This window comes from Schistocerca americana, chromosome 4 (assembly GCF_021461395.2).
Source record: "Schistocerca americana isolate TAMUIC-IGC-003095 chromosome 4, iqSchAmer2.1, whole genome shotgun sequence".
NCBI classification, from domain to species: domain Eukaryota; kingdom Metazoa; phylum Arthropoda; class Insecta; order Orthoptera; family Acrididae; genus Schistocerca; species Schistocerca americana.
In genome coordinates this window covers 313,157,592-313,182,475 of record NC_060122.1, presented here as the reverse complement: position 1 = coordinate 313,182,475, position 24,884 = coordinate 313,157,592, and the positions used below count along the sequence as shown (strand labels likewise).

At 42.1% G+C, this 24,884-nt stretch overlaps 1 protein-coding gene across 1 annotated transcript in view; it reads left to right on the top strand.

Moving 5' to 3' along the window:
* Positions 1-24,884, top strand: part of LOC124613138 (mucin-2-like) — a 49,541-nt gene that overhangs the window by 12,578 nt on the left and 12,079 nt on the right. The window contains exon 3 of the mRNA XM_047141755.1: positions 13,060-13,349. Within this exon, the coding sequence (XP_046997711.1) occupies positions 13,060-13,349 (290 nt within the window). The remainder of the gene's footprint in view (positions 1-13,059; positions 13,350-24,884) is intronic.

The window sequence follows — 24,884 nt, the reverse complement described above, 5'->3', positions numbered from 1 at the left end:
CCCCACGTAATCCGCATAGTGCTGGGCAAGCAAATGAGATTTTAAAGGATTTGCTCTTCGCCGAATATACACTGCGCAACACACTTAGAGGATTACTTCATCGAAACTCCGTAATTGTCTCTCATTGGGACGTAGAAGTTTGATATTTGGCTCAAGGGTGCCTCAAACATTCCTCTGTAACGTGCAGGAGTATGGCACCTTTCGAGGTCACGATCAGGCTCAGCGACGCTTCATACAACAACGTGTCGACACAGACCAGAGATCGGAAGTACATGTGAGGTGTAAGGTGGGATGACTACGTAACATTGACACCAAATTTTGCTACAGTTCTGACCAGCACCACAGTAGTCGCTCACACCATGGGAAGGTCGTCACACCCCCTCTTATTCTCATGTCACAGCATCTTTTCACGCCTCCACGATGTGGGTCATCTATCACGCGTTTTTCTTATGGGAGGTACAGGAAAACATTTTAGACACACCGCCGTTCAGAACTGAAACGAAAAGCCATAGGGCGTGGCATAAAGGGTGTAAATGATGCTGCCTCTTTTCTTGGGGCATCGATATTCACACATTTCGCGGTTGAGAACAACAGTTAGCAGTTTGTTGAACAACTGGACGACATCCTCGACAACCTTTGACACTGCAGACACCGCTGAGACAATTCAACACTTTTGTAAGGATATCGTGGGCTAATAATCCCCCATAAGGTGATCTCGTCTCTTTGGAGTGCTTCACGGCCACAGTTTTTCCTCTGGTGTACAGGGTGGAATCACCTGTGGTTCTTGAAAACAGTTGGATGAAATCTGAACGTGATAAAAAGCAGCAAAGGGTACTTACACTTCGCCACTCTTCTTGTTCCACACCTCCTCCGGTGTGATCACAGAGGAGTGTGACGTTGACGCATACGTGAATAAAATGGCAAAGGCTCCTCCCACTTCAGCAACACCCTTAGTGCCAACCACCTGTATTTGTTGAGCGCTTTAACAATGTGTCTGTACACGGACAGCATTGTGACAAAGTATTATGCGCCTGCAGACGGGCAACCCCTGTATGTCCCTCCGATTCGGCGGGTGCTAGAGCAGCAGTGTAGCCTGCCTGCAGGCGCCTATGACCCCACCAAGCATTGTCTCTGTACATTTTTCAAGTGCTCAACAAAGGCGGGTAGGTGGCATCGAAGGTCTTACTGTTGCTCATCGCACTCTGAACTGTAGTTTTCGACTGCGAAATATGCAAGAAAAGGCACCCCTAGAGGCCTTTACGTGTCTGTTCTGAGCGTCGGTGTGTCTGAAATGTTTTCCTCGGCCACCCAAAAGAAACCGGCGTGGCTTCAATGCTGGGCGTCTAGGTTCTAACCTCTACTACGGACAAGTTAAAAGAAGGGATGAAATGGTCTTAAGACGAGCTTCCCATCGACTAGCAAGTCCACAGTGGCGTTGGGCAGAATTGAGGTTTGGTGCCAATATGACATCACTCACTCACTTTACAGCCAAATCAACTGAGCCCCGGCCTTTTATTCGCATGTGTCGCAGAATCCGAGGTGGCACATCGCCACGCTTTTGTATCATTACAGAGGAACACCAAATTTCAAACTTCTACGATGGAATGGGACACTATTATGGCTTTCGAAAAAGTGACTCGCTTATTTTGTTGTGACGTGTACTAACAGCGCATTTGCTCTGCTAAAGACTGAAGTTACAATGAAACTAATGTAGCATAACATTCACACATCATACCATGTTCATAGAAACTCAACGCAGGTATAAAGACACTGACAGGAAAAACGAAACACCACAATATAATTAACGCAGAGTAATGAACTTGAGTAAGTGCACTACCGGCCATTAAAACTGCTACACCACGAAGACGACATGCTATAGACGCGAAATTTAACCAACAGTAGGAAGATGCTGTGATATGCAAATAATTTGCTTTTCAGAGCATTCACACAAGGTTGGCGCCGGTGGCGACACCTACAACGTGCTGATATGATGAAAGTTTCCAACCGATTTATCATATACAAACAGCAATTGACCGGCGTTGCCTGCTGAAACGATGTTGTGATGCTTCGTGTAAGGAGGAGAAATGCGTACCATCACGTTTCCGACTTTGATAAAGGTCGCATTGTAGCCTATCGCGATTGCGGTTTATCGTACCGCGACTTTGAAGCTCGCGTTGGTCGAGATCCAATGACTGTTAGCAGAATATGGAATCGGTGGGTTCAGGAGGGTAATACGGAGCGCCGTGCTCGATCCCAACGGCCTCGTATCACTAGCAGTCGAGATGATAGGCATCTTATCCGTATGGTTGTAACCGATCGTGCAGCCACGTCTCGATCCCTGAGTCAACAGATGGGGACGATTGCAAGACAACAACCATCTGCACGAACAGTTCGACGACGTTTTCAGCAGCATGGACTATCAGCTCGTAAGCCATGGCTGCGGTTACCCTTGACGCTGCATCACAGACAGGAGCGCCAGCGATGGTGTACTCAACAACGAACCTGGGTGCACGAATGGCAAAACGTCATGTTTTCGGATGAATCCAGTTTCTGTTTACAGCATCATGAGGGTCGCATCCGTATTTGGCGACATTGTGGTGAATGTACATTGGAAGCGTGTATTCGTCATCACATACCGGCGTATCACCCTGCGTGGTGGTATGGGGTGCCGTTGGTTCGACGTCTCGGTCACCTCTTGTTTTCATTGACGGCACTTTGAACAGTGGACGTTACATTTCAGATGTGTTACAACCCGTGACTCTACCCTTCATTCGATCCCTGCGAAACCCTACATTTCAGCAGGATAATGCACGACCGCATGTTACAGTTCGTGTACGGGCCTTTCTGGATACAGAAAATGTTCGACTGCAGCACATTCTCCAGATCTCTCACCAATTGAAAACGTCTCGTCAATGGTGGCCGAGCAACTGGCTCGTCACAATACGCCAGTCATTACTCTTGGTGAAATGTGGTATCGTGTTGAAGCTGCATGGGCAGCTGTAATTGTTCTCGCCATCCAAGCTCTGTTTGACTCAATGCCCAAGTGTATCAAGGCTGTTATTACGGCCAGAGGTGGTTGTTCTGGGTACTGATTTCTCAAGATCTATGCACCTAAATTGCGTGAAAATGTAATCATATGTCAGTTCTAGTATAATATATTTCTCCAAAGAATACCCGTTTATCATCTGAATTTCTTCTTGGTGTAGCAATTTTAATGGCCAGTAGTCTAACATATTGAAGTGATTGATATTCCAAAATCACAGGTTAATGTAAGCGTGAGATAAGCTGCTGCAAATGTGAAATGCTGGTACATTAATAATCCGTGTATCCACCAGAACGTTGAATGCATGCGCGCAAACGAGCCAGCATTGCATTCTAAAGGTGCTGGATATCAGTCTATGTGATGGAGTTCCCTGCCAGTTGCACTTGGTCGATCAGTGTAGGGACAGTTAATGATGTTTGTGGATGACGCTGGAGTTTTCGTGCGACGATGGCCTATATGTGCTCGACTGGAGACAGATCTGATGATCGAGTAAGGCAAGGCAACATGTCGAGACTGTATAGCATTTTGGGTTACAATGGCGGTAAGTTGCCGAATGTTATCCTGTTGGAAAACACTCCTTGTAATACTGTTCTTGAATGGTAGCACAACAGGTCGAATCACCAGTCTGACATAGAAATCTGCAGTCAGGGTGCGTGGGATAACCACGAGATTGTTCCTGCTTTCATACGATATCGTACTCCGGACGTAGGTCCAGAGTACCTAGCACACAGACTAGTTGGTTGCAGCCCATTAGTTGGCCTCCTTCTAACCAATATAGGGCCATCACCGGCATCAAGACAGAACCACCTTTCATAAAAAAAAAAAAGCAGCAAACCGACATTCTGCCCTCCAATGAGCTCTCGCTTGACACCACTGAAGTCACAAATGGCAGTGATTTGGGATCAGTGGAATGCAAGCTACAGGCCGTCTGGCTCGAATCTGTTGTTCGAGTAACTGATTTGTAACAGTCCGTTGTGTCACTATGGTGCCAAGTATGCGCCAGGGCCATACACCGAACACAGCTCTCTTCCTCTCCTTAGTTCAACTTGGCTGTCCAGAGCACGGAGGAGGAGCAGGAGGGGGAGTAGATTAGTGCTCAACGTGTAACGTCCCCTTAGAATAATTAATGAATTGCTGTGCTGGTAAACCTCTTTCATTATTTGCTTTTCAAACAGCTGAGAAAAACTGAACGCACTCAGACATTACTCTCTTTACTTATTCTGATCAACACTAAACTGACACACAATATTTTTAGCGCAACGCAATCTGACTTTCAAAAATCCCTACAAAAGAATGGCCCTGACTAACATTAACCTATACGTTTCACAAATCACTTACCTCACAAAAATCTTCGTTACTCGAACTACTGCAATTCAGCGAGCGCTACTACTGCCAGCTAAATAAAAGATTCAAACTACTGAAGGCACTAACTACTGATAGGCATAGTCAGCAAATGAAAGATTTTGGTAGAGAACAAACAATGTATTTACATTAATAGTGTTAAAAGTCATAATATACATAGCAGTTCATGACATCCAGTCCTACAGATTTCAAAACTCCGCCATTTCTCTCCCCACATCCACCACTGCTGGCGGCTCACCTCCAACTGCGCAACGCTACGCGCTGTTAACAGCCAGCTGCACAACACTACAATGGCCAACAACAACGCAAACCAGCCACAGACTGCACACAGCACAGCCAGTGATTTTCATACAGAGCGCTACGTGGTGTTACCAATATAAAAACCTAAACAGCCTACTTACATAGCCCCCATGCTCCCCACAAAAAATTTTACAAATTGTTTTGGGCAGTGGCCAATACAGATTTGAAAAAAATTTTCATAATTACAATAACAAAAAAATCAAATGCACACACTTATTGATACAATGTTGGTCAAAAGCTAAAATTTTCTCACAGTCCATAAAGACAGTCCTGATCGTTCATCACAGTAAAATTGCAGTGTTTTTCTCAAAGTCTGAGCAGTAAAATAAAATGCACATGGAAGTAGTGGATTTCCATGCAGTCTTAAAGAAGTAGCGTTGTCCTTCCAACGGAAAGACAGTGCTGACTCTCGACATGCAGACAGGTAATGGGCCACAACAGAGCAAACCCACAGCAGAGTCAGTCGAAGTTTTGAAGAATATTGGTAGGTAGGTCATCACAGAGCAGACCCACTGTAGTCCTGGTAGAGAGTATGGTACTGGTGGGCCACCAAAGGTGCAGACCCACTGCAGTCCTTGTAGAAATAATGGTATTGGTGAGTCACCAAAGGTGTAGACCCACTGTAGTCCTTGTATAAATAATGGTATTGGTGGGTCATCAAAGATGCAGACCCACTGTAGTCCTTGTACAGATGGCCAGCAGCCATCTGTTGTGACTGTGCAGGTGCACAATCACCATTGAAGAGTCTTGCGTATAATATAGCAAGTCCATAACCACCACTTGTGCACTCACAAAGTTTTTGGAATTGTCCTTAGAACCAGCAATGCTGTTATCCAGTCCCTTGCTGAATTATTAACACACGTGCAAACACTAATAGTCCCTACTTCTCACATGTTGTCCATATACTATGACCAACAGAAACGTGTGCAGTGATATGTAACTTACAAGTTAATAATGTGACGAACTGGTGTCAATTACGATTTTATAACATAAGAATACAATTACAAAGGTACAAAATACATCATTAAAGAACATAACAATACAGATAACATTTGTAGTACAGGCTTTACAAAAGAATCGAAATAACATATGCATAAGTGTTACAGGAATTATGACATGAGTACATACATAAAAGATCAGAATAACTTTCGAAACATCAACTTCACACATGAGCATTAAAACAGAACAGAATAAATAATGTCTAAACATCTTTACAAAGAAAATAACATAGTATTTAAAAATTCTACAACATAAATCTTATTAGCTAAACACGTAAAGACAGGAAAAAGACAAATACACAAGGGAACATAAACACATAGCGGAATAATACAAAAGGAAGACAGGGTTCGTTTTCAGTGTAACATTTGGTACTGCAGTCCAACCCAAAACTTCATTCCATAGATCTTTCCTCTTATTTCAACATTTGTTTCCACCAAAAAAATCCTATCCAAGCATGCTTTCTGTATTTATATGTTCACATATTTCTTACCTCATTATTTATTTTCCATTATCTTACCTCATCATTTATTTCCAAGAAAATCCTACCTAAACCTATTGTCCCTAAACCCTACTTTTTTTGTTCATATCCTCTTTCAAAATACTTTTTGGCCAAACCATTTTCTTATAGCTTCTCAATGCATTTCTTCCAATTCATCACAACTCGTTCTCTTATATAGCCTACCCCACCTTAAGCTAACTTAAATCTACTGAGCTCAGATGCTAAACTAAGGGACGAGGCAATGCAGCAGCACAAAACAATTAACACAAACAGCAATGACAAAAAAATGGAAATTGGCAAAGCAAGCTACAGTAAATCAAAATTACCAAGCAAATGCAACATTACAACTAATATGAGCCGATGTGCAGCAACAAGAAAAATAAATCAGTAGGAAAACTGGCTTAACAGAGTAATACAAAGTGAAATTTAGTAGCACTATGCCTGGCAAACAGCAGCAGCAAATGCAATAATTTATATTTAAACATGACAAAGCTCAAGCAGAAAAAATATTACAGTAAAAATGGCCATGTTTAATAACTATGTCACATCTTAATACTAGAGTGATGCATCACGATAACTTACTCTACCAAAAAAATTACCAAGTAGTTGAAAAGAAAATTATGTATGCAGTTACTGTTATTAATCCCTTATTATTGTTCTTTCCATTCCAAGAGCTCCTTTTTCGAAGAATATGGATCATAAAATTATTATTTAATAGATCTGTTGGCAGAAAGTGTTCACATTAGCAAATGTACTTAATTTTATTTTATAAAGCCAATGCTGAACACAGTTCGAAACCAGATATTAAACAAAATGAGCAATCTCTCAATTAGAAAGACAATAGATGTAAAATGTTTCTCATCATTTCATTAGGCATCTTAGTAAATATCATAAATTAAGAGCTCCACAGTGTAATCATATGTTTTCAAGTTTGAGCGTGTCATATTTGCGATGCTTTCTACAAAGAAATGACAATAGCGAGGATAATGGCCTCTTTTTTTTCACCTGTGCCTCTGAAAGGCACACACTAATGGCTTTTTTCCAGGCGACTGTCGCGCAGCTGGGTGCCCACAACGCATTACGTGAAGGTGGTCACTTAACTTTCTTACCGAAATATTTATGACACCAGTTTGCACTACAGTGACAGTCTCATATAAAAAATTTCACAGGTCGAGAATTTGCGTTGCAAATGTGTAGAAACAAAATCCTATGAATATAACAGTGACCAAAAAATTTTCGCCGACATTGTGATACATTCGCACATTTACACACATTTCATAACTCTTAAGTACGATTCATGGTTTCCAACATCCTTTTTCACAAGTCACAGTCCCTAACCACTATTCATTACTCCTTACCTTATTACACATATACATATTCGTCAATACTTCTTCAGTATTTCATCATAAGAAACACATAGCATAATCAAATTCCTCATATATGGTAGCATCATCTTATTGATCATAAACATACCTCAACAGCATAATACACATCGTCATCATAATAATAACATCATAACACTTCAGTCAAATCTCAAAAACCTCGTAGCTTTCTGCAATAATTTCAAAACCTAAAAAAATATTCTCTGCTCATTTCAATAGTGTGATCTACCTCAAATGTACTTTAAAAATCATGATCCCATACCAAATACGACATTCAAAGCTCTCATATTATCACAATAGTTCGGAAAAAATATGAACAGTTCACAAAGTACAGACAAAATACAATTTTGTATGTGTGAAGTTATCCAACAGTGTTATTATGTAAACATCTGTCACTGATGTAAAATAAATATTTGTCTCTCTCAGTTAAATGATCAGATAGCTGTGTAATTTATGTGTTAGAGAAATAAGGTACCGATGTGTAAAGTTGTATAAGCAAATACCATATTAGCTAGGGCTCCTTGTGCTTGCCAAACACGTGGTACACAAAGTAAGCGCATACCCCCCCTGAGCTTTAATGTAATTATACCCTCAGGTGTTACAGATTACAGCAATGGAATGAAATGTATCACGGAAGACCTTTGTATCATTGTACTTCAAATCTCTTTAAAAATAAATGATTTAAGTACAAAATTAATCACTCAAATACGTGTACTGTAGCGCTAAACTGTGCGTCTTGCTGTAAGATAATCTCTGTGGAAGTGTCTTAGTTATCGTCCTCCAAAAGCTAAGTTCTGCAGAAACCAATGTACATACCTCATGATAAACAAAAGTGAAATGCTTTGCGTATAGATATCTTAGTTACTACACTTATTGCCGTGATGAAGAAAGTACTGTGCTGTAACGTATTGTTGTGCTACGGAAAAGGCAGTCTCATTGTAGCTATACCACAATAGTTACTACTAAAACATGTTTTACTTTCCAGAATAATACAGAAAAACTGTGCAGATATAAAACAGAAACACTGCAAAAGCAACATTGTAAATTATCATTCATTAGTAGCGTCGTGATAAAATCGTGTAGCTTTCACATAAACTAACCACTGTGTCATCTGGTATCTCACTGAAATTGCTTTAAATCCATAATGTATTTTCAAGTAAACCAAAATGTTGCATTAAAATATCATTAGCAGTATATGTTTTAAGTATGTAAGCCTTATAGTCGTTACGTAATCGTGCAACTAACAAGCAAGAATGTACACACACAATAACACTGTGACGTCTGTTCACTATAACAATGCATTCGTAATTTCTGTTTAAATAAGTTCTCTTGGTTCTTGATTGGATAGTTAACTTCAAACATTGTTGCATGGTAACAGTTTCTAAGTCTGACAATGCATACTAGAAATGTGATGTGAAAAGTTTTATGGCAAAGACAAAGTTAAAAAGCAGATTATCTCTCAATAAGCGGTTTTACATGTGAAGTGTGGTGCAATCCTTTACTCTTCATAGTACTCAGAGTTTGAACTTGAATGCAATTATCATGCGGTATGCGTCGGTAAAGAATACTGGAATTTTTCTCAAGGTTAGCGTCAATGTTATTTTTCCCTGAGCCAGCCGGCGCACGTGGCTGCCTGCAGTGCGAGTCATTGCCTGTCTCTTCGTTGGCGCGCGTCGTTATTAGGATTAGGAGACCTAACTTCTACAAATTCACCTTGTCGAGAGGGCCCTGCCCTGTTTGAATCCCGCCAGTTCTGATGCAATTCAGGTCTGTCATTACGATCATCGTCTGTCGTCATGTCGGTAGATTCCATAGTTTCTTTCTTGTCGGTCACGTGGTGGAGAATTTCTCCCTGAATCGTAACTGCGCGCTGGACCGTTGCGTCTAAAGTTATTCTGTCTCCCTTGATAATAATTATTTCGGTTCCCATATTGTCTGTTTCTATGGTTGTCTCTGTGATAGTCACTACCGCGGAGAGGTGATCTCTGCCTGTAATTATTACTACTCTCCCAACGGTTGTCATACGGGTGGTGACTGTTTTGGTCACGATTTGTGTTGTGAGAATAGCCTTGTCGTGTCCAGTTATTATTTCTTTCATCGCGGAATTGTGACGGATGTGACCTGTAATTGTTGTGCTCCTGATTTCGTGTCCCGCGATTGTCAGTGTCAATTTCTAATTCTTGTAAGAGTCCTCATCATTATGAGGCTATGTTTTACTCGGTCTTGTGTAGTTTGAGACCAATATGCTGAGAGGAAGGCATGATAAAATTCTCCTTCACTGTGGCAATCGTGAATGGCCGATCGCATTCTTACAGCTGGTTCATTCTCTAAGTAGCCACACATAAATTCTAATCTGTGCTCTAATGACCAGTTGGGAGGAAAACAATGAGAGAATTGATGGAGCCACACTTGTGGATGAATGTCGTTGCCAGAATTCTTAAATGTTTTAAATTTACGTGTAGTAATGAACAGCTTATGGTCAAAATCATCGTGTCGGCGAGTCGCATATCGGTCATTGTTACGTCGTGTTGGCGGTTCCATCTCAAAATTCGGTGCACCTTGCCAATTTATTTCATAATTTCCGAAATGCCCTGTCTTATTATTTTGCGGATTTTCCGTATTTCTAAGTCCCTCTTCCAGTGTTGGAGCGCGAGTGTCCTCTGAAATACGTAATTCTTGTATTACCTGTGTCAGCTGATCTTGTACTTCCCGGATTTCTCTTTGGTGTTGCGTATTAATTTGATTCTGATTTTGTTTGAATTTCCTAATTTGTTCGCACTCTTCTGTGTCATTAAAGACTACCGGTTTTGTGTCATTCAGATTATCATTTACCTTTGTAGATAAATTATTTAGCTGATCCGAAAGTTCAACTACTTTCACAGATAATGAACTAATTTCCTCCATATGTCTTTCTGAACCAATTTTCAGAGTATCTACTGTGTCCTTTAAGTTTTCCTGAGTTTTTGCAAGTTGCGTAACCGAATCCGTAGATGCAACTGAGTCAATTTTAGCTTGAAAGGTCTCATGATTTTCATGAACAATAGTTTGCAGCTCTTTTATGGCTGCTTCGTGATTCTGTAATGCATTTTCATGCCGCGAAAAATAGGTTGAAAATGCTCACAAATTTGTGTTTTTACGTCATTACAAACTTTTTGACATTTCGATTCAATGTTATGTAACTCAGTAGTTAAATCTTCAAGTGTTTGTTCAAGCGTGGTGTCTAACTTCCGAAGATTTTGTTCCATTGTGTCTAACTTTTGAAGCTTTTGCTGTGTTTGTCCCATTTGTTGTATTAATTGTAATAACAATGCACTGGTGTCTGAAACATGTTCCTCAGTGCTTTTCGGCAGTGAATTTGCACCGGCAACATTCACATTTTGACAAGCAGAAAATGTGTCTTGACTTATTTGAGAAAACGGTGAGGACCCAAAACCTGAATCTACAGTATTTGCGAGATTGTGTCCTGTCATTTCGGATTCCTGAGGCGAGTTATTGCCGACCGATCGATCGATAATGCTTCCCTGTTCTCTAATTGTTTCACTGTCTATGCCATTATTTTCCGCCCGCTCCATTTCCCTATTCACAATTACCAAATTACTACTTTGAATGTCTGTTAATTCATTACACAGTGGTGCTGATAAGCTACGCTCGTCGTCACTATTATTTCTCAGTTTACTTTGGAGCCTAGTGTTACGTTTTTCACACGCCATTATTGTCACAATATTTCACACGATAACACAGAAAAGCACAATTTGATGAGCAAAAATAAGAGAACACATTAACATAGCACTGAAAATAATATCTAGTTAATTGTAAGCGCAGCTGCGAAATACTTGGTGCAAATCTACATGCATGCCACAACTGTTTTACTATAGAAGAATGAAAAACTACAACTGCAAAGGAATTTCTCTCTACAATTACGCGCTAGCAATAAACAAAGGCTGCACTAATTGCACAAACTGCAAGAAAAAATCAGAATATTCCAGTGAGGTATCCTCGGCTAAGGGTCGACATATGTAACGTCCCCTTAGAAAAATTAATGAATTGCTGTGCTGGTAAACCTCTTACATTATTTGCTTTTCAAACAGCTGAGAAAAACTGAACGTACTCAGACATTACTCTCTTTACTTATTCTGATCAACACTAAACTGACACACAATATTTTTAGCGCAACGCAATCTGACTTTCAAAAATCCCTACAAAAGAATGGCCCTGACTAACATTAACCTATACGTTTCACAAATCACTTACCTCACAAAAATCTTCGTTACTCGAACTACTGCAATTCAGCGAGCGCCACTACTGCCAGCTAAATAAAAGATTCAAACTACTGAAGGCACTAACTACTGATAGGCATAGTTAGCAAATGAAAGATTTTGATAGAGAACAAGCAGTGTATTTACCTTAATAGTGTTAAAAGTCATAATATACATAGCAGTTCATGACATCCAGTCCTACAAATTTCAAAACTCCGCCATTTCTCTCCCCATATCCACCACTGCTGGCGGTTCACCTCCAATTGCGCAACGCTACGCGCTGTTAACAGCCAGCTGCCCAACACTACAATGGCCAACAACAATGCAAACAAGCCACAGACTGCACACAGCACAACCAGTGATTTTCATTCAGAGCGCTACGTGGCATTACCAATATAAAAACCTAAACAGCCTACTTACAAACGTCCCGTCGACAACGAGGTCATTAGAGACGGAGCACAGCCTCGGATTAGGCAAGGATGGAGAAGAAAAGAAGCCGTGCTCTTTCAAAGGAACCATCCCGGCATTTGCCTTAAGCGATTTAGGGAAATCACGGGAAACCCAAATCAAGATGGTCGGGCGCGGTTTTGAACCGTCATCCTCTCGAATCCTAGCCCAGTGCGCAAACCAATGCTCTATCCCGGTCTTGGGACCGATGACCGTAGCAGTCTGGTCCCTTTAAACAAAAAAATAAAAAAATAAAAATAAATAAAAATAAATAAAAATAAAAATATCCCGGTCTTAATGTGATGGTACATTCTCGTGACCATCGCTGCCAGCTTTTGTGAACAGTGGCCACATTTCTGCCAGGTCTTTATGCAGTGTCGCAGGAGAAACATCCAGCTTCTCGTACCCCTATTACACGACCTCATTCAATGTCGATAAGATGTTGATAAATGGCGTCTTTGTCGCCTGAAAGGCATCTCACCAGGTCCAATCTCAAAGGCAACTAACTACAGCGTGCAAACCTGATTTGCTTCCTCATAGTAGCCTTATCTTCGACGACAAGCATAAAATTTGATTAATCATCATCTTTCAGATGTAGCAACACGACTGCCAACTTTCGTATAAGTTGCAACTCCTCCTAGGTCTTGTGATTCTTTTTTGTCGTCACTATACGTCACGTGAACAGTGAAACTTATTTATTATTTAAACAAGAAAGGGAAACATCTGCTCCCCTTTCGTGAATTTGTGATCGAATATTGTTTTCTTAAACAGGTGCAGATTTGTCTTGGCAACCTGGAAGATGGATACGATCCTTGGCCAATGATAACGTGCAGTACGACCAATGGAATGAAATGCAGTGCGGTAAACAGAACGTGCGTCCCAGCGGAGCAGTCTGATTGTAAGTCAGCTATGGACCAATTTCCATGTAACGCCATCGGATCCTACCCTGACCCGTACGACTGTAAGAAGTATCACGTCTGCCTTAACGTCGGAGAGCCGGCGGACCTGGGATATTGCCCTGGTACTGACGAAGCCTATAACCCTCTCACAGCAGACTGCACGTAAGTTGCCAGCAACCGTTATTTCACGATACGGTTCATCCCAAATGCGATTCAGACAATGCAAGGTTATTAATCAATCAAACAAGTTTTATAGTTACAGTTTTTCCTTATATCTTCCATAACTAGCGACCAGGGTAATATTGCCGAGTGATCTTTGAAATCGCAATTCATTAAGCTGAGTAATACTTCTTTATTTGCAAAGTTGTTCATAGTACTGTATTTGGTGCATTTATGGGCTGCTTTTAAACGGCCACGATGAGCGCTATCTCGTGAATTAAGACCTGAATCATTTTATTTAATTCTTTCTCAAAGTCTGCCACAACTGCAGATCTGATACAGTGAATATGAATACCATTAATTTACATTCTAGTCGTTCTTCTTTTCATTGTTGACATGATCATAGTAAATAAGTAAGGTGACAGAGGTAACCCCTGTCTCACTTCACTTCCAATTTTTGCTTCTTTCTTGCTACAATTAGTATCCATTACAGTAGTTTGACTTCTGCGTATACTAAAAATTAATCACCTGCCCTTCCAAGTCAACTCGTACTCTGCACACAGCTTTAAATAACAATTTCCGGTCAATCATATTAAATGCTTTATCTGTGACTGTAAACGAGGTACACAGAGGTGTCAAAAGTCATGGGATACCTCGTAATATTATGTCAGACCTCCTTATTCCAGCGTAGTGCAGCAGCTCTCGTGGCAAGGACTCAACAAGTCGTTGGAAGACCTTCTATAGCCGTCCATAACTGCAAAAGTGTTGACGGTGTAGGTATACGGTCACGAACTGACCTCTTGATTATGTTCCATAAATGTTAGTTGGCATTCATGTCGGACGATCTAGGTGGCCAGTTTTGTCCAGAATGCTCTTCAAACAAATCGCCAACAATTGTAGCCCTGTGACTTGGCGCATTGTCACCCACAAAACTTCTACCGTTGTTTGGAAATATAAAGTCTAAATAATCTCTAGGTAGCCTAACATAACCATTTCCAGTCAATTATCGGTTCAGTGGGACCAGAGGACCCAGTCCATTCCATACAAAGACAGCCCAAACCAATAAGGAGCCACCACTAGCTTGGACAGTGCCGTATTGACATCTTGGGTCCCAGGCTTCGTGGGGTCTACGCCACACACACTATCATCAGCTCTTACCACCTGATATCGGAACTCATCCGCCCAAGACACGGTCTTCTAGTCGTCTATGGCCAAGTGGTCTAGGAGTAGCGACTTTGATTAGTAATCAAAACGTAAGCCGTCCCGGGTTCGAAAGCGCCACGCTTAAATTTTGGTTAATAATCTGCACAGGCGGCCGAAGGCTTTCTGTAAAAAGTCACTCGGATTCAGCAAACGGCATTGTCAAAAAAGAGAGTGGAGGAGCGGGCAGAGGTTCAGGGCACTCTCTAGTCTCCGGGGTAGAAAACTACCCGAAGGGGAGGGGGGAGGGGATGTAATGTCTCTTGCAGCGGTCTCTCCGCAATATTTTCAGAAATTTTATGAATTATATAACTCAGTACATATCTCGAAATATCTCTTCTTATCTTACCGATTCCGAAACTTTAATATACGATGATTATCAATGCAAAGTAGTTTCAAGCCCTATTATTCCTTGGAGCGTCCATTTACTCCATGGAATAGCTTCTCTGCTATATGTTTTCTCTTATGAAAAGAATGAGGTAATGCTTGCCGATTAGCCGTGAAAGAAGGAGGATGTATATGTATGTATTGTTGAGCTAGTCGCCATCTTGATGAGATTCTGTATGAGAAGGAATTTAATACATGAACTAAACTAAAGAAAGTGTGTTCGCGTATTATTTAACTGATTATTATTGACAGTGTCTGCTTACTACGATGTGTTGCACGGGATCAGTGGGGAACGTCTGATTTACACTAGACGAACCTGCCATTTTGTATGCTCAAGATATCCAGTTACTTCAAGTAAATAGGCTAACACGGTCTTACCAGCAGATCTCCGGTCTTCCCCATGTGATCACCGTAAGTTAATAATTATTACAAATGTTTTCAGGAGATCGACTGACAATTTTCGTCGCACCGACACTTCGAAATTGCTTCACTGCCATATGGAATTTAAGTTAAGCTCAGTTTAATCAGGATAGAACAGTATTGAACTGTGTGAATGTGATAAGCCTGCTTTGTGAATGAAAATTCCCTTAATATACGCATGGTTTTTACTATCCTTATCAGTGAAGCTAAATCAGGCCGGTGTGAGAGAGGTTTTTAAATTTTAGACCTCACAAAAAATTTATTAAAGGGGCAAGAATCAGCAGTGATCAACGGCATGAGGATGCAAAGGCAATGAAAACCACTGCATTAAAAACATAGGACATCTGGCCTGTAATTGAAAACCGCTGAGTCTGGATATAGAAACGGTCAGTGAAGTGAAATGGAAAGAGAAAAAGGATTTCTGGTCAGCCGGGTATAGAGTAATATCAACAGCAGCAGCAGAGAATGGTATAACAGGATCAGGATACGTTACGAATAGGAAGGTAGGGCAAAGAGGGTGTTACTGTGAACAGTCCAGTATATAATTGTTCTCATCAGAATCGACAGCAAACGAACACAAACAACGATAGTTCAGGTATACATGCCGACGACGCAAGCTAAAGATGAAGAGAGAGAGAAAATATATGAATGTATTGAATCGGTACTACAGTACATAAAGGGAGACGGTGGACTAGAATTTTGTTGTAGGGGATGAAGAAAAGGTTACAGAAGAATATGGGCTAGGGACAAGCAATGAGAGAGGAGAAACAGTAATTGAGTTCTGTAATAAACTTCAGCTAATAATACCGAGTACTATGTTCACGAATCACAAGACGAGCAGGTATACTTGGAAAAGGGCGGATGATACGGGAAGATTTCAGTTGTATTACATCATGGTCAGACAGAGATTCCGAAATCAGATACTGGATTGTAAAGCGTACCCAGGAGCCGATATAGACTCAGATCACAATGTAGTAGTGATGATCAGTAGGCTGAAGTTTAAGAGATTAGACAGGAAGAATCAATACGAAAAGAAATGGGATACGGAAGGACTAAGGAATTACGAGATACGCTTGAAGTTTTCTAAGGCTATAGATGCACAATAAGGAATAGATTAGTAAGCAGTACAGCTGAGGAGGAATGGACATCCCTAAAATGGGCAATCACAGAAGTTGGAAAGAAAAACATAGGTAAAAAGAAGATAACTGCGAAGTAACCATGAGCAACAGAAGAAATACTTCAGTTGATCGATGAAAGAAGAAAGTATAAAAATGGTCATGGAAATTTACGATTACAGAAGTACAAGTCGCTGAGGAATGAAGTAAGTGGGAAGTGCAGGGAGGCTAAGACAAAATGGCTGCATGATCCATTATTAGAATCAGAATTTAAGAGAGCCCTGGAGGACCTAAGATCAAATAACGCAGAAGGGATAGATAACATAACAAACATACCATCAGAATTTCTAAATTCATTGGAAACAAAACGACTATTCGCGTTGGCGTGTAGAATGTATGGTGACATATCATCTGACTTTCGGAAAAATATCATCCATACAATTCCGAAGACTGCAAGAGTTGACAAGTGTGAGAACATGCATCCAAGTTACTGACAAGAATAATAAACAGAAGAATGCAAAGGAAATTGACGACGCGTTAGATGAGGACCAGTTTGTCTTTAGGAGAGATAAATGAACCAGAGAGGCAATTCTGACGTTGCCGTTAATAATGGTGCACAACTGAAGAAAAATCGAGACAGATTCATAAGATTTGTCGACCTGGAAAAAGCATTCGACAATGTAAAATGGCTCAGTTTTTCGAAATTCCTTCAAATTTATGTTAATCGTAATTGTAATTCCTAGGTATTTAGTTGAATTTACGGCCTTTAGATTTGACTGATTCATCGTGAAATCGAAGTTTAACGGATTCCTGTTAGCACTCTTGTGGATGACCTCACACTTTTGGTTGTTTAGGGGCAGCGTCTTTGATTCATAATCAAAACGTCTTCGGTCCCGGGTTCGATCCCCGCCACTGCCTAATTTTTCATAAATAATCAGCATTGGCGGCCGAAGACTTCCGGCATAAGAAGTCAGCCTCATTCTGCCAACGGCCTTGTCAAAGAGGGCGGATAGAGGTTCAGGGCACTCTCTTGTCCTAGGGGTGGGAAATTGCCCCTAAAGGCGGAAGAATCAGCAATGATCAACGACATGAGGATGCAGAAGGCAATGGAAACCACTGCATTAAAGACACGTAACGTGTATCCACAGGACATGTGGCCTGTAATTGAAGAAGTGTCATGATGATCTCTCCATTGGCAAAAAATTCCGGAATAGTCTCCCATTCGGATCTCCGGGAGGGGACTGCCAAGGGGGAGGTTACCATGAGAAAAAGATTGAATAATCAGCGAAAGGATAACGTTCTACGAGTCGGGGCGTGGAATGTCAGAAGCTTGAACGTGGCAGGGAAACTAGAAAATCTGAAAAGGGAAATGCAAAGGCTCAATCTAGATATAGTAGGGGTCAGTGAAGTGAAGTGGAAGGAAGACAAGGATTTCTGGTCAGATGAGTATCGGGTAATATCAACAGCAGCAGAAAATGGTATAGCAGGTGTAGCATTCGTTATGAATAGGAAGGTAGGGCAGGGGGTGTATTACTGTGAACAGTTCAGTGACCGGGTTGTTCTAATCAGAATCGACAGCAGACCAACACCGACAACGATAGTTCAGGTATACATGCCGACGTCGCAAGCTGAAGATGAACAGATAGAGAAAGTGTATGAGTATATTGAAAGGGTAATGCAGTATGTAAAGGGGGACGAAAATCTAATAGTCATGGGCGACTGGAATGCAGTTGTAGGGGAAGGAGTAGAAGAAAAGGTTAGAGGAGAATATGGGACAAGGAATGAAAGAGGAGAAAGACTAATTGAGTTCTGTAACAAGTTTCAGCTAGTAATAGCGAATACCCTGTTCAAGACTCACAAGAGGAGGAGGTATACTTGGAAAAGGCCGGGAGATACGGGAAGATTTCAATTAGATTACATCATGGTCAGACAGAGATTCCGAAATCAGATACTGGACTGTAAGGCGTACCCAGGAGCAGATATAGACTCAGATCACAATATAGTAGTGATGAAGAGTAGGCTGAAGTTCAAGACATTAGTCAGGAAGAATCAATACGCAAAGAAGTGGGATACGTAAGTACTAAGGAATGACGAGATACGTTTGAAGTTCTCTAGCGCTATAGATACAGCAATAAGGAATAGCGCAGTAGGCAGTACAGTTGAAGAGGAATGGACGTCTCTAAAAAGGGCCATCACAGAAGTTGGGAAGGAAAACATAGGTACAACGAAGGTAGCTGCGAAGAAACCATGGGTAACAGAAGAAATACTACAGTTGATTGATGAAAGGAGGAAGTACAAACATGTTCCGGGAAAATCAGGAATACAGAAATACAAGTCGCTGAGGAATGAAATAAATAGGAAGTGCAGGGAAGCTAAGACGAAATGGCTGCAGGAAAAATGTGAAGGCATCGAAAAAGATATGATTGTCGGGAGGACAGACTCAGTATACAGGAAAGTCAAAACAACCTTTGGTGACATTAAAAGCAACGGTGGTAACATTAAGAGTGCAACGGGAATTCCACTATTAAATGCAGAGGAGAGAGTAGATAGGTGGAAAGAATACATTGAAAGCCTCTATGAGGGTGAAGATTTGTCTGATGTGATAGAAGAAGAAACAGGAGTCGATTTAGAAGAGATAGGGGATCCAGTATTAGAATCGGAATTTAAAAGAGCTTTGGAGAACTTACGGTCAAGTAAGGCAGAAGAGATAGATAACATTCCATCAGAATTTCTAAAATCATTGGGGGAAGTGGAAACAAAACGACTATTCACTTTAGTGTGTAGAATATATGAGTTTGGCGACATATCATCTGACTTTCGGAAAAGCATCATCCACACAATTCCGAAGACGGCAAGAGCTGACAAGTGCGAGAATTATCGCACAATCAGCTTACAGCTCATGCATCGAAGCTGCTTACAGGAATAATATACAGAAGAATGGAAAAGAAAATTGAGAATGCGCTAGGTGACGATTAGTTTGGCTTTAGGAAAAGTAAAGGGACGAGAGAGGCAATTCTGACGTTACGGCTAATAATGGAAGCAAGGCTAAAGAAAAATCAAGACACTTTCATAGGATTTGTCGACCTGGAAAAAGCGTTCGACAATATAAAATGGTGCAAGCTGTTCGAGATTCTGAAAAAAGGATGGGTAAGCTATAGGGAGAGACGGGTCATATACAATATGTACTACAACCAAGAGGGAATAATAAGAGTGGACGATCAAGAACGAAGTGCTCGTATTAAGAGGGGTGTACGACAAGGCTGTAGCCTTTCGCCCCTACTCTTCAATCTGTACATCGAGGAAGCAATGATGGAAATAAAAGAAAGGTTCAGGAGTGGAATTAAAATACAAGGTGAAAGGATGTCAATGATACGATTCGCTGATGACATTGCTATCCTGTGTGAAAGTGAAGAAGAATTAAATGATCTGCTGAACGGAATGAACAATCTAATGAGTACACAGTATGGTTTGAGAGTAAATCGGAGAAAGACGAAGGTAATGAGAAGTAGTAGAAATGAGAACAGCGAGAAACTTAACATCAGGATTGATGGTCACGAAGTCAATGAAGTTAAGGAATTCTGCTACCTAGGCAGTAAAATAACCAATGACGGACGTAGCAAGGAGGACATCAAAAGCAGACTCGCTATGGCAAAAAAGGCATTTCTGGCCAAGAGAAGTCTACTAATATCAAATACCGGCCTTCATTTGAGGAAGAAATTTCTGAGGATGTACGTCTGGAGTACAGCATTGTATGGTAGTGAAACATGGACTGTGGGAAAACCGGAACAGAAGAGAATCGAAGCATTTGAGATGTGGTGCTATAGACGAATGATGAAAATTAGGTGGACTGATAAGGTAAGGAATGAGGAGGTTCTACGCAGAATCGGAGAGGAAAGGAATATGTGGAAAACACTGATAAGGAGAAGGGACAGGATGATAGGACATCTGCTAAGACATGAAGGAATGACTTCCATGGTACTAGAGGGAGCTGCAGAGGGCAAAAACTGTAGAGGAAGACAGATTGGAATACGTCAAGCAAATAATTGAGGACGTAGGTTGCAAGTGCTACTCTGAGATGAAGAGGTTAGCACAGGAAAGGAATTCGTGGCGGGCCGCATCAAACCAGTCAGTAGACTGATGACCAAAAAAGAAAAAAAGGGTAAGCCACCAATTTTTGCACCATACAGATATCTTTTCTAAATCGTTTTGCAATTTGTTTTGATCTTCTGATGACATTGCTAGTCGATGAACGACAGCAGCATCTGCAAACAACCTAAGACGGCTATACAGATTGTCTCCCAAATCGTTTATATAGATAAGGAACAGCATAGGGCCTATGACACTACCTTGGGGATCGCCAGAAGTCACTTATGTTTTACTCGACGACTTTCTGTCAATTACTACGAACTGTAACCTCTCAGACACGAAATCAAAAGCCTTCTGGTAATCTACAAATACGAAATCGCGCGCTCACACACTCACACACACACACGCACACACACACACACACACACACACACACACACACATAAGCACGCAAGAGCGCATCATTTTCTTTAGCTCAGTCCGCAAAATGATCAATTACATTGAAGCGCCAAAGAAACTGGCATAGCCATGCGTATCAAATACAGAGATACGTAAACACACAGAATACGGCACTGCTGTCGGCAACGGCTACATAAGACAACAGGTATTTAGTGCAGTTGTTAGATAGGTTACTGTTGCTACAATGTCAGGTTATCAGGATTTAAGTGAGTTTGAACGTGGTGCTTTAGTCGGCGCACTGGCGATGGGACACAGCATCTTTGAGATAGCGATGAAGTGGGAATTTTCCCGTACGACCGTTTCACGAGTATACCGTGAATATGAGGAATCCGGTAAAACATCAAATCTCCGACATCGCTGTGACCGGAAAAAGATCCCGCAAGAACGGGACCGACGATGACTGAAGACAATCACTCAGCGTCACAAAAGAGCAGAAGAGCAACCCTTCCGCAAATTGTTGCAGATTTCAGTGCTGGACCATCAACAAATGACAGCGTGCGAACCATTCAACGAAACATCGTCGATATGTGCTTTCGGAACCGAATATCCACTCATGTGTCGTTGATGACTGTACGGCACAAAGCTAAACGCCCTGCCAAGGCCTGTCAACACTGACACTGGACCGGAAACATGTTGCCTCATTTCAAATTGTTTCGAGCGAATGTACGGCTGTGGAGACAACCTCATGAATCCATGGACCCTGCATGTCAGCAGGGGACTGTTAAAACTGGTGGAGGCTCTGCAATTGTGTGAGGCGTTTGTAGTTGGAGTGATATCTGATACATGATACGTCTAGATTCGACTCTGACGCATGGCACGTACGTAAGCATCCTGTCTGATCATCTGCATCCATTCACGACCATTTTGTATTCCGACGGACTTGGGCAATTGCAGCAGTGCAATGCGACGCCCCACAAGTCCATAATTGCTACAGAGTGGTTCCAAGAACAGTCTTCTGAGTTTAAACACTTTCGCTGGCCACCAAACTCCCCTGCCGTAAACATTATCGAACATATCTGGGATGCCTTGCAACGTGCTGTTCAGAAGAGATGTCCACTCCCTCGTACTCTTGCGGATTTATGGACAGACCTGCAGGACTCACGGTGTCAGTTCCCTCCAGCACTACTTCGGGCATTAGTCGAGTCCATACCACGTCGTGTTGCGGTACTTCTGCATGTTCGCGGAGGCCCTACACGATATTAGGCAGGTATACCAGTTTCTTTGGCTCTTCAGAGTAGTTACAAACAAAATTGTCTTCCAACGACTACACCTCAGTTACAAGTCTCATTACCTTGCTAACCTACTTAGTGCCTTGCTCCATTTAGTGACAGAGGGAGCATGCATCAGCTGTGGGTTACCATAGAATATATGACACCAAATTCTCGGTACACACTGGTGTTGACTACAGATGAGAAAGTTACGATGCCATATCCTCTAAATATTGCCTTTTTTGTGTATACTGTGGCAGGAATGCATGATATATGTATTTGTACCTCATTAAAAGTAGATTTTGTTCTCCAACGCAGCTGATTGGTTAGCACGGCTCACTGCCATGCTGGAGGAACCGGGTTCGATTACCGGTAGTGGCAGGGACTTTTCCTTCGTGGGAGAACGACTATCGAATGCACTCACCCTCCTAAGCTCAGGTGCGGAGCTGCTCGATGGATTAGTGGCGGTTCAAATGTCAGAAAACCATACAAATGGGAGAGCAGTGTGCTGACCACATGCCATTCCATACCGCGTCCAATGAGGCCGTGGGCAGAATATGTAATGGCAGTAAGTCGGACCCTATTTGCGCGAGTAGGGCCAGATGCAGAACTTAATTAACAACTACATTACAGACATTTTATACTCTTTTCACGCCAGTTCTTAAGTTCTCAGAGTCATTTCTGCCGTTCCTAGAGGCACCTATAGTCCGCAGCAGTGTTTATGACCACTGGGCCGGGAATGCGCAGAAGACAGCTGCGCAGTTAGCCAATTAGCGCTCTGTCGGTTTTCGCGTTCCGTACGGCTTAAACTTCCGTCGTGCACTGACGGAAAAAAATAACAACACCAAGAAGCAGATGTGCGGCATAAACGCGTGTTCCTATATCTGAAAGATGTTGTCTATTCAAACACCGTGCCACTTGCGTAAGAGTGGCTCTAGTAGCGCTACTATGAGTTTGCTTTAAACATACGCTGTAACCGTAGTAAGCGTTGGTTACCTTTGAGACCGGACGTGATGAGTTGACGCTACTCAAGAAATTCGACAAAGACGCCATTATCAACACTGACTGAGTTTGAACAAGGTCGTGTAGTAGAGCTACGAGAAGCTGAATGTTGCTTCTGAAATAATGCAGAAAGACTTGACAGGAATGTAGCCACTGTCCATGATTACTGGAAGTAGTGGTCACGAGAACGTACGCTCACAGGAAGTCTGGGCTCCGGACAGCCACTTAACACTACCGAGAGAGAAGACCATCCTGTTCAGCGTATGAGTCTGGCGCATCGTACTCTATCTACAGCGACAGTATGAGCAGCTCCGAGCCAGACATCCTATAGCGCGCATTCCACTGATCTCAAACCACCGCCTTTTGCGACTTCATTGGTGCCAAGCGAGAGCTCATTAGAGGGCGGGGTGGAAGTCTGTTGTGTTTTCTAATGAAAGTTGGTTCTGCCTCAGTGCCAGTGATGGACGCGTGTTGATTACGAGGAGGCCATTTGAGGGCCTGCAACCAACCTGTCTGCTTGCTGGACACACTGGACCTACAGTACATCTGGACCTATGGCCCGGGGAGCGATTTTGTATGACAACAGGACCACTCTCGTAGTTAGTTATCCTACGCACCTTGAATGCAAATTTGTGCGTCAGTCTGGTGATTCGACCTGTTGTGCTGCCATTCACGAACACCATTCCAAGGGGTGTTTTCCAAGCAAGAGGATGAAGCTCGTCCACATACCCGTATTGTAACTTAACATGCTCTGCAGAGTGTCGACATGTTACTTTGGCTTACCGGGTCACCAGATCTGTTCAAGTGGTTCAAATGGCTCTGAGCACTATGGGACTTAACTTGTGAGGTCATCAGTCCCCTAGAACTTAGAACTACTTAAACCTAACTAACCTAAGGACAGCACACACACCCATGCCCGAGGCAGTATTCGAACCTGCGACAGTAGTGGTCGCGCTGTTCCAGACTATAGCGCCTAGAACCGCTCGGCCACTCCGGCCGGCACCAGATCTGTCTCCAGTCGAGCATATATGGGACATCACCGGACGATAACTCAAGCGTCATCCGCAAACATCATTAACTGTCCCTGTACTGACCGACTAAGCGCAACAGGCATGCAACTCCATCCCACAGACTGACATCCTGCACCTACAATACAATGCATGCAAGTTTACATGTTTACATCCAATGTTCTGGCGGTCACACCAGTTATTAATGTAATGTTACCTAGACAAACGTGTTCCCGAAATTTCATTACTCTACATCAATTATTTTTTGGGGTTGCGATTTTTTTCCATCTGTGTATTTGAGCGGTCTGTCGCGTTTCCGATGGACGAAACTAAGATTGACTGATTTCTGTGGTTTTCTGTGCGTTCTGTGAGCTTTCCCAAGATGGCGAAAACATCTAAAAGGCGCCAAGTGCTTCACGAAATGGCAAAGACCTTATTTTTAAAGTGTACTCGTTCATCAAACATGAGGCAGATTCAAGCGTGCCGTTCTGCGAGGTTGCTAAGATGCGGGAACGCACCGTAGCGGCCTGTGGCAATATTGGTGTATGATCCATCAGAACAATTGTGAGGGGACCAGTGTGTCTTAGCACCAACTGGAAATGTGGAATTTCGACTCAAGGAAAGAAACTTAGCGTGCCAAAGCGGGTAATAAGA